This window comes from Physella acuta, unplaced genomic scaffold (genome assembly GCF_028476545.2).
Source record: "Physella acuta isolate Inbredline_101_S28 unplaced genomic scaffold, ASM2847654v3 ptg001635l, whole genome shotgun sequence".
Taxonomy (NCBI): domain Eukaryota; kingdom Metazoa; phylum Mollusca; class Gastropoda; family Physidae; genus Physella; species Physella acuta.
In genome coordinates, this window is record NW_026733149.1 from 23,428 (window position 1) to 35,742 (window position 12,315).

Consider the following 12,315-nt stretch of genomic DNA (forward strand, 5'->3'; position numbering starts at 1 on the left):
ACCTAGTCCATCAACTGACCTACTCCATCAACTGACCTCTTCCATCAACTGACCTAGTCCATCAACTGACCTAGTCCATCAGAAGACTTATTTTATCAATTCATCAGTGTAAACGCTAAAGTAAATAAAATTCATTGCATTGGGAGTAGTAAATCTAGGATATGAGCAACTAGTGAGAGGGCGATTTAATGACAATCACTTGACATAATCTTGGCCTTTGAGATGGTATAGATATTAGACAATGGCAAAGTGACAAAAAACGAGACATGAGAACATGGAACCAACCTGCGCTTAATCTTATCGCCCCACACCTGCCGCCTCACACACACGAAAGTGTGATTAGAAAACTTGCAAGGAGCGACGATCGTATCTACTGTACAACCCGTTAACTGGCAAGACAAGTTGCTGACTAACGTGCAAACAGGGCGCGGTAGCGTGGCAATCACTCACTAGGGGAGCCATTAGGTTTAGGTCAGAGTCAAGAATTATGCACTTCACAGTTTGTCAATTTTCTTAGAGAATATTTGACCCCCTTGAATTTACATTGATCTCTAAAGACCAACCTCAATGTATCTCTTTTAGCGTCATCAATGACCCACTTCCAGCGAATTCAATTACCCCATTTCAGCGCAAGTCGGTATACTAACACAAACGTAAGCGGTGACAAATGATATCACAATCTGAACAATGAGCGATGATGGTTGATGTTAACAACATACACAGAAGCGCGTTGATATCTATAAGTCAGGCACTAGCGTTATACGGGACACGACGTAAATATGGTTTTCTCTACAACGCTGTCTGAATCAGCTGAACGCTCCAGATTGCTACATGCATTAAGGGATATGCTCAGATGAAAAATCATCTTTTCTTCGTTCTTAATTGTAATGTTGGACGGAGTTTCTTCCAACAAAATAAAGTATTATGTATCAACATATTATGTATTATGTATCAACATATTATGTATTATGTATTATGTATCAACATATTATGCGCCATATTGCACGCTGACTCCCATTTCAGCCTGCTTTTTTCTGTTTTTGCTTCCCCAGCATTTCCTTTCCATCCAAAAACAAACTACGAGCCAGCAGTTTCATTTTGGTGTTTTCTCTCTTAGAGCAGATGCTATCTACACGGAGGTTCGAACTCGGGCCTTTTTGGTATAGCAGAAAATCACCCTATACATGAATAAAATAATCAACTTTTTATAAATGTTACACGTTCGCTCGAAAAATTTGATATTCACCAATAGACTTTATTTTGCATCATTAAAAAGCTGGATTTCTCCGGTATTTATGAATCGCTTTTTTTCTTCATTAGGCTTGAAAAGTCTATGTAATGATACTACATTAAAATAAATCTTTACACAATTTGGTAACTGATAAAATTATAGTTACATTTTAAAGAATTAATGTCAATTGGGAACCATCGATAACATATTTTTGTATGGAATATAAGCCCTTGAAAAGAAGTTTAGAATTATTTTATCGATTCAAGTATTTTTAAAAACTGACCTCAACCTCTGCTTGAAGTCAACCGGAATGGCCAGGGAGAGTAAAACAATTAAAGTCAGAACAAATGTTTTCCATGATAAAAATACACAATAGTGATCTATGGTGTATAGCCTAGTATTGTATTTATATTAAATAATATAACATACATAATCACCACGATACCCTGACTCAGCTAATCCAAATTAAAAAATAAAAGTCTTTGCTAAGTTATTATTATATTACTAGTAATTCTTTCTTTGACTATTTCTAGCCTTAATGAAACCGGAAGTAATTTTGTACTTATTACACAACGTTATAAAACATTCAATTTTGGTTGCAAAATATGCTTTCTGACAACAAAAATTTGGAACCATTTGGAACCAGCTTTTCAAGTCTATTGCCAATAAACGATTACCTTTTGTACAGCATTAATAATTTTTCAATGAATAGCTCTTTATTTTCCTAACACTTTGATGTCGTTTGTGCATTTGGAGAGGACCGGTCAACATGAAGGTGCTCTTGTTGCTAGGACTAGGACTCTGTTTTCTAGTCTACATACAGCCGCAGACACGTAAGCACAAAATTGTTAGGGTTAGGTCTACGACTAGATTTATTATCTATGTATAGTGACCTGCTTTATGGCAGTTTACAAGACGAAGGCTTATGAAGGTGTCTGGGTTTAGCCTCTAGGTATTGAGTATTTTGAATTGAGTATTTGTATAAGTCTGAGATGGATGCAGTAGCGGAACTAGAAAGGAAAGTTCCCCCTCCCCCCTCAAATATTTCTTTTGGCTCTCACTATATATATATATATATATATATATATATATATATATATATATATATATATATATATATATATATATATATATATATGTATATATATATATATATATATATATATATATATATATATATATATATATATATATATATATATATATCGCGTGGACCCTGGGAGTCACGGGTTACATTACTGCACGAGTGAAGAGTATAACCCCTGGTTATATTAAGTCATCGAATGAAGTAGCCCGACATATTGCTAGTGTAAGACTGGTTATATTAAGTCATCGAATGAAGTAGCCCGACATATTGCTAGTGTAAGACTGGTTATATTAAGTCATCGAATGAAGTAGCCCGACATATTGCTAGTAGTCGAATGTAGTAGCCCGACATATTGCTAGTGTAAGGCGCTCGTTTAATCGAATTTAGGGGCCACTCTTCTAATATGGGAATCCGTGGCGCTACGGCCATCGGGGGAGTACCCTACAGCATCTTGAATGACGATTCATGCGGTACCCCTGTTTGTGTTTGTGTTGTGTTGCGTTGTGTTGTTTTGTGGTGTGTTTGTGTTTGTATTTAGTTTTGTTCTGTTTCCAAGTTGGTACGTCTAAAAAAGATTCACCGTGGCGGAGCACGGTTATGCAGCTAGTATATATATATATATATATATATATATATATATATATATATATATATATATATATATATATATATATATATATATATTAGTATAATTAGCTTTTTGCGTATTTTTTAGTTTGCGGAGTTTTCCTTTTTCTGGGAACTATGGCGCGAATATACACGGCTTTCAACTGTAATTTTCTTTAACAAACCTGCGAAAATTGTTTCGATCTACAGGGCCTGTCAGACTCTAATCGATACGCAAAAGTTTAAAAGTTTTTGCAAATTAAAAAAATATTTTATAATTTATTTTTCGTTATTTCAGATGGCGGTGCTGACGTAATTTTTGTAGTGGACAGCACTGATCGAGTAGGTGCAGTCAACTTTGAAAAAATTCGAAACTGGATCAAAACCGTGGTCCAGAATTGGCAGATTGGACTCAATGACTTTCGTGTCTCTGTCATCTCGTACGGAGACGGCGTCACTGTAGAAAACTTTTTAAAGGATTCGGTGGATGTCCAACAGGTAAGAAGATTAAAATAAATAATACGGGAGTGATCTCCCCTAAACTTTCTAAAATATTCTTATATAACTCTACAGGGAATGGCAACTCGGGATAGAGACATGATTTTACTCCATTTTAAATTACTTTAACTTTTCAAAATAGAATAGAATCTCGTAGAAAAAAAGAATTGCGCACTAAGTATATGGCAAACAATATGTGTATAATAGTGCGAAATAATATTAGTACTTGATAAATTCATAAGCGTTTTGTGAGTAATTAGAAATAGCGTAAATTAGTACTTCCAGTCAACGGGAATTACTCAAAATTTGAAAGAAGGCAGAGAATTAGATCTTTTACAGACATGTGAAATTTTATTTATCTATTAAAAACAGTATAATCAAGTTATAGGCTTTTGAAAAGCTTAAAGTAGAATAAGTTCCACTTTCGGTTATCGGAGATCGCTGAAAACGTGATACAACTACAAATTTGATCTAATATTTTTGTATGAACTTTTATGAACCTAGCTGTAACTGTACTCAAGTTATTGTGTTTACACACACACACACGCACACAAACACGCACGCGCGCATGCACGCACACACACACACTGGTCAGTTAAAACATTGTTCCAAGATTTACCCGAGGGTAGCACCATTTATTTCCTGACCTCTTTTAGCCCATGTACATCTCCAAGAGTTTTCAAAGGGTTCCTACGTGGAAAATATTTTCCGATATATAGCTCATATAAGGAAAATTTCACTCTAGGTCAATTTTTAGCCCTCGCCGTGCAAGTAGAGGCTGACCAATAGTTTATCCATAAGGCCAATTTATTTACACAGGTTTACGCAAAAAATGAGCGAGTTGTACATAGCCAAAGTTCCAAAACATAGTTTTAAAAATAGTCATCGTTTTTCACAAAATGAACAATGTTTATATAGGGAAATATCGGACCGGTCACTTCTAAAGCCCTTCCGGAATTTTCCCGAATATATCATAGTGTTTTTTGCCACCCCCTAGGGTCGGTCTACGACCTTAGGAGTTATGAAGAGGTTCCTACTTTTTAATTTTTTTTCGATATATAGTTCATTACTTAAGGCGTCGGTCAGTCGAGATCAGTTTTAGACCTCTTCTTCGTGGAATTGTTGGCCAACCGGCACCGGCCCCTGTGTTCTATCGCCCCAAGGCAGGAGTCTGCCGAATTTGAAGCGCCTGCGGCGCCGGGAAATGCCCTATCGGACACCCGACCACTTTTCTTTATACATATAGATATTAGCTGCATACCCGTGCTCCGCCACGGTAAATCTCTTTTAAATGTACCAACTTGGGAACAGAACAAAACAAAGAAAAACACAACACAAACACAACCACAACACAACCACAACACAACAAAACCATAACTCAACCACAAAACAACCACAACACCCACAACACCCACAACACAATCACAACACAACCACAACACAACCACAACACAACCACAACGCAACCACAACACAACCACAACACAAACACAACCACAACACAACCACAACACCCACAACACAACCACAACACAACCACAACACAACCGCAACACAACCGCAACACAACCACAACACAACCACAACACAACACAAACTCAACCACAACTCAACTACAACTCAACCACAACTCAACCACAACACAACCACAACACAACCACAACACAACCACAACACAACCACAACACAAATACAACACAACCACAACACAACCACAACACAACCACAATACAACCACAACACAACCACAACACAAACACAACATTAGAATCCCCACCGAACAACACGCTTCCCTAGGCGTCCACCCCCAAAGAGAGCCTTTCCAGCATAAAAAAATTAAGTCACATAAATAGACCTACTCCATAACTTAGAATAAAACAATGCAATGCAAATAAATGTACGGCTAGTGGTGTTTGCTTTTATAGTTCTAAGAAAACACATTGGCAATGTAATTAGAATCACCACCGAAAAACACTCTTTCCCAGGCGTCCGCGCCCAGAGGGAGCCTTTCCAGCATTCTCTATACTATAATTCTAAAATTTCACCATCTGTCAACACCGAAAAACAAAAACAAAAAAATAGTGATTTTGAGAAATCATAGACTAATTAGAAAATAATATAAATAATCTTAACATTTTTCTATTTTAATTATGAACCTTAACATATAATAATCAATGCGGTAGTAATAAAAAAAAAATTAACTTCAATTATTGATGAGTTAAATTTTTTTAAAATTACCTCCCTAGCAAAAAAATATAAAAAAAAGTTGAATTAATTCGTTTTTTTCGAGCTACTGTAATAAAAATGTATCCAATTTTCAGGTAATATAAACGAAAATGATATTTGACAGTGATCCTTTTAATATGTTTTAGGAATGTGCGTGTATATAATATTTCCTTCACGTTATGCAAAAGAGTAAAAACAGTGGCGACTATAAAATAACTTTATGTCGTTATATAAACAAACCCTACTTTATTACTTATAATAAGACACTGCGATGCACTGAAAAGCACTGCATGGTGCGATGTTGACTTTTATGGTTCCAAAATCTATAGCGATGACAGAAGGAAGGACTGACACACTACTTGGCCGCTTATATTATAGATGACTTATTTATATACTAGGCATGCTGCCCAGCTTCGCTTAGGCTTTCAAAAACATTGAGAATTAGAATGCTTAATTAATTCGCCCGAGGGTCGGTCTACGACCTCGGGGGTTATGAAGAGGTTCCTACGTGGACAATTTTTTTTCGATTTATAGCTCATATAAGGCGCCGGTCAGTCGAGGTCTGTTTTGACCCCCTCATCGTAGACCCTTAGGCCAACCGGCACCGCCCCCCGTGTTCTGTCGCCCCAAGGCAAGATCCTGCCAAATTTGAAGCGCCTGTGGCGCCGGGAAGTGCCCGATGTCGGGCACCCGACAACTTTGCTTCATATATTATAGAGATTAGCAAATTGCATAGATAAACAAAGATTTCCAAAGTAGTTCCTTTCTTTATATTCTAAAATAGGAAGATTCACATATAAAATAAATAAATTAGGTTTGACTTGGTGTGTCTCGATCCGGCACCACCTGTCTGGTATCAAGTACACTATGATCTCAGCTAATTAGGTACCTATAAAATATGGAGAATAAAAGAAGTGTTTAAAAAAAAAAAACTTACGCGAATATGCCTATTTTTCAAATTAATTTTTTTACCCAATATTAGCCAGTTTCATTGTTAAACAAACAAAGATTTCTATAAAATATTTAAGTCCTGAAAAAGTTTATTATAGAAATTTATTTTTGGAATAGATTCTACAGTAGATAGAGTCTAAATCTAGATCTAGAATCTCTAGATCTAAAATCCAAATAGATAAAATAATATTTTTACGTTTAGGCCGAGAAAATCGTATTGTATACATTTTATAGCGTACATAGCTCTAAATCATATTTGAATGAAATAGTTCATTTCTTTTTATTCTAAACTCGGAAGATGACGTCATCAGTTTCGTGCTCTTTTTTTAGTGTAAACAATAAGCGACGTCATTGTTAAATGCGTTCTTGTCCCAAGTTTAAACACTTTTCCGGTTGCATAAATAAAATTGTTTTTCTACATTCGAATACGCCTTTATTTTTTATTTTTCTTCTTTAAATAAAATTGTGGTTATACATTTAAAACATCTAACATATTATTTTCAACAAAAGTCCGTATGAAGTTCTCCATATATCGCTGCAATTTCTGATGTGATCTCCAGCGAAAATATTTTGCGGACAGACAGACAGAGAGAGAGAGAGAGAGAGAGAGATGTGCGCACGGGGGCTTTTATATATTAGGACAGGGGTCTCCAAACTTTTCAGTCCGAGGGCCGCATTTACTATCAAATTTCAGTTCGGGGGCCAGTTTCTTCCAGGCATGTCTTTGATGTTTCTGCGCAAAGTTCCTCAGCCATCACCAACCAACGTTTTTTCCATGCACAAAAAGATCTCCGCGGGCCGGATAAGAGGACATCGCGGGCCGCATCGAATGAAGTAGCCCGACATATTGCTAGTAGTCTAATGTAGTAGCTCGACATATTGCTAGTGTAAGGCGCTCGTTTAATCGAATTTAGGGGCCACTCTTCTAATAAAATAAAAAAATAAAAATAAAAAATGTCGGAGAAAATTCAAAACAGGTCATTTTCGGTAGTCAACTATATTTATTTTCGTCTGAACAACTATGCATCGAATTTAACAGTTAAATATCAATTTGGTTATGTTTAAGATATATAATTCATAAAATACATGCCTAGATACGTTTAGAGGCATTATTTTATTTTATTTTTAATATTAAATCTACTAAAAATAGGACAGATGAGTCTAAAATTTCGAGATAGAAAGAAGCTATTATTTTTTATCTTTCAAAAGCGCCATTGAAATTAGAAGACCGGAAAAGGATGCTGAAACTACCCGACTTCCTGTCTAGTTAAAAATTAGGATTTGTAGGCCAAATTTTAATGAAACAAATTTAATTTTTCTATGCGTATTGTAAGCGGGCGGCAGCGGGCGTTACGGGACATTAACGGTGTCGGGCGGCAGCGGGCGTTACGGTACATTAATGGTTAATAACCTAACCTTAGTCTAAATTATAAAACTACTAAAAATAAAACAAAAACTTTAACAATATAATAAAATTTATTTAACAAAAATATGGAACCAAAGCTTATATACAAAAAAACTAGAATCTAGACAAAACAAAACACTCAAGACATACAAAACAGAACTCATCGAAACAAAACAATTTATATAAAACAAAACACCCAATTTCGGACTACGTCCTAGAAAAGGAAAAAAATGACACATTAATTACCATAAAAAAGGTTATATACAAAGTATTAAACACAGGCTGACTGGATTACATCTCAACAGCCTGCAGGTAGTTCACACAGAACGCACTACAAAAATTACCTGGAATATTACCTGGAATATTACCAGGAAACTGAGCTCTAAACTACTAGCTCAACAGACAGTTACCAGCCTAACAAAAGGCTCACGTTATATAAAATCTATTAATGTCATGTGCACACCCCTAGTGACTTAGAATGAACCAAACACTCTCCTGGGAATCAACAAAGATCACCACAGGAAGTGTAAGTCCACTATAATGGCTTTAAAATAGTATAAACAGCTACAAGTAACATAACCAAACCCGACAGTCAGGAATGAACCGTAACTGTGAGTAAGGCAACAATAACTCATCCCGGCTTACCACCAGCCCAGGGGATACAATATCTCTACTACTTAACCCAACAGCCAGGAGTAAACCATAACTGCGGGTCAAGTCTAAAATAACTTTATCCCTGACTTAACACAATCCCAAGGGATACAACAAAGTAACAAAATAACATAATAATATAATAAAACTCAGAATCTGAGTCCACATGGTCTGACAAAACCACAGGGTTAGGGTTAGGGTTAGAAAACAGCCACAGAAAAAAGCTTATGGCCAGCAACCAAAAATAAACCGCAAAATACATAAAAATAAATATGGTTCTAACTCACCAGGTTTGCAAAGAACAAATACACAAAAAAATAAAAGCTAGATGGACGTTCTTCTGACTTGATGGTGAAAGGATCGCCTTCGTCCTTACCTCATCACTTCAGCACCCCCAAGTGGACCGAACATCAAGCCGGAAATCGACTTTCGCACACCTCACACACTACACGTAAACAAATAGTCCCTAATTCACAGATAACAAACCAAACGCCGCGAAACATGCAACAGAATTATATAAAAAGTCACTTAATATAAACCTTGACAACAATATAAACGAAATATATACAAACTAGTTGTAAAAAGGGACATAAACAGTGAGACAGCGGCGCCATAATACGGGACTACACAACTAAAAACTACGAACAATTTACGACATGAAACGAAACAATACATTCGCCTTCTAAGTTACGAATAATAATAATAACAGATTTACACACTCCAGCCGTTCACACACACACACACACACACACACACACATATATATACTAGCCGTCCCGGCCAGGCCCTGCTCTGGCTTCTGTGAAAAACCTTTCTGTTAAAGACCATTACCTGTGTGTTTAGTAATCATCATAAACCCGGCATTGCCCACCCAAACCACAACCAACCAAAACCAAAACAACAAAACGCAAACATAACGCTAACACAATTACAAATACAAACGAAAACAAAAACTTAACAACAAACACAACCACACCCACAAACACCAATACAAACACAAAGAAAAAACAAACAAAAAAGCAAACGAAAACAAAAACCTAACAACAAACCCAACCACAAACACCAATACCAACAAAAAAAAAATCAACGAAAAAAGCAAACGAAAACAAACCAAATCCAAACGCAAAACCAACCAAAAACACAAATACAAACCCAAACAAAAAAAAACACAAACAAAAACGAAAAAAGAAAGAACAAAAACGAACCAAATTAAAACGCAACCACTAACGCAAACCCACCTAAACACAAAGAAAACACTAACGCGAACATAAACGCCCGGGGCGGAATCACCTGTTTTAGCTTAATGAACGACTATAGTACCCCAACTTATTCACAGTCTTTTGCACTCACTTAAACGAACGCGCCTGTTTCAATTTAATAAACAATTTTAATACTCCAAGCTTATCCGTAAAATACCTACAACATTTGCACTTGATCAATCCCCGCTAATTATGTAATTATTTTTTTTTTCCAACACCAAAACAAAGTAATTAAAAAGTAAATTATTTTCGACTAATGCAATGGTTTTATAAAGGGAAGTAATTTTGTTTTCCTAATTTATCAAAGGGAAGTAAGTGCTATAGGACTAAATAAAGACATAATTAGAATTTTTGTAAAAGATGATATTTTTTTTAAACTTGTGTTTAATGAACATGCCGACAATTATTACTGTAATTTGAAAAATGAAAATGATTTCCCAACACTTTCAATGGTAATTTTTTAGCTCATAAATTTAGACAAATGCGCACGATAATTTTCTAACACTTAAATTCGTACAATTCCAACGACATACAAATGCATTACATACAGAACTGAGCTTTATATATTAGATATGTATATATATATATATATATATATATATATATACATATATATATATATATATATATATATATATATATATATATATATATATATATATATATATATATATAATTATATGGCGACTTTTTCTCGACTAGCCCTAACCCGAAAACCTGTATACGCCTCCGAAGGCCCCCCAACAAATTTACACTGGGGGCCCCGCTGAAGCTTAATCCCCCCATCCCCCCCCCCCCCCCCGTGTTGACAAGATACAAACTTAATTAGCGTGAGACGCGACCTTCCCACCCCTCCCGTTAAATAGGCATAAGACCTATTCAAAAAGGCAACACAGAAAACCTGACACACTATTCAAAAAGTCACGAAATATCATCAGAATATCGCGTAGTTGCAAGAACCCATTCAATTATAAACCATTTCAATCATAAACGATTCAATCACGAACCCATTCGATCATGAACCCATTCAATCATGAACCCATTCAATCTAACTTTTCAAACCCGTAAGTTCATTTGAAGTTTCAATTCTCAAGTTGAAAATATTCAGAAATAGAAAGTAAACTTTAAAATGTAAACATTTGAAGGTAAATAACTGAAGATAAACATTACAAGAACAGTACTCTACCATAAAACCTTCCCCACTCCCAGTAGAATTTGACTACACACTTCCCCACTCCCAGTAGAATTTGACTACACACTTCCCCACCCCCAGTAGAATTTGACTACACACTTCCCCACCCCCAGTAGAATTTGGCCACACACTTCCCCACTCCCAGTAGAATTTGACTACACACTTCCCCACCCCCAGTAGAATTTGGCCACACACTTCCCCACTCCCAGTAGAATTTGACTACACACTTCCCCACTCCCAGTAGAATTTGACTACACACTTCCCCACCCCCATTAGAATTTGACTACACACTTCCCCACTCCCAGTAGAATTTGACTACACACTTCCCCACTTCCAGTAGAATTTGACTACACACTTCCCCACCCCCAGTAGAATTTGACTACACACTTCCCCACCCCCAGTAGAATTTGGCCACACACTTCCCCACTCCCAGTAGAATTTGACTACACACTTCCCCACTCCCAGTAGAATTTGACTACACACTTCCCCACCACCAGTAGAATTTGACTACACACTTCCCCACCCCCAGTAGAATTTGGCCACACACTTCCCCACCCCCAGTAGAATTTGACTACACACTTCCCCACTCCCAGTAGAATTTGACTACACACTTCCCCACCACCAGTAGAATTTGACTACACACTTCCCCACTCCCAGTAGAATTTGACTACACACTTCCCCACTCCCAGTAGAATTTGGCCACACACTTCCCCACCCCCAGTAGAATTTGACTACACACTTCCCCACTCCCAGTAGAATTTGACTACACACTTCCCCACCCCCAGTAGAATTTGACTATACACTTCCCCACCCCCAGTAGAATTTGACTACACACTTCCCCACCCCCAGTAGAATTTGACTACACACTTCCCCACCCCCAGTAGAATTTGACTACACACTTCCCCACTCCCAGTAGAATTTGACTACACACTTCCCCACCCCCAGTAGAATTTGACTACACACTTCCCCACCCCCCAGTAGAATTTGACTACACACTAACAGTTGAGCAGATGCTGACCTAAAATGTTTAACTTGCAGGTTGTCCAAGCGATTGACAATATGAAATATTACAGCCTGCCTGGCGACGCTACCGAAGCTTTACGAAAAGCTTACCTGGAAGGATTTTTGCCAGCTAATGGAGGCAGAAACGGAGAACGAGAGGTAACATAAGGCCTCAGATAAGTATACACAGTGTAACTGTACGCATTG

At 36.9% G+C, this 12,315-nt stretch overlaps 1 protein-coding gene across 1 annotated transcript in view; it reads left to right on the top strand.

Moving 5' to 3' along the window:
* Positions 1–1,964: 1,964 nt before the first annotated feature.
* LOC131929465 (uncharacterized) overlaps positions 1,965–12,315 on the top strand; it is an 81,569-nt gene continuing 71,218 nt past the window's right edge. The window contains exons 1-3 of the mRNA XM_059285694.1: positions 1,965–2,064; positions 3,223–3,422; positions 12,145–12,267. Of these exons, the coding sequence (XP_059141677.1) occupies positions 2,001–2,064; positions 3,223–3,422; positions 12,145–12,267 (387 nt within the window). The 5' untranslated portion in view covers positions 1,965–2,000. The remainder of the gene's footprint in view (positions 2,065–3,222; positions 3,423–12,144; positions 12,268–12,315) is intronic.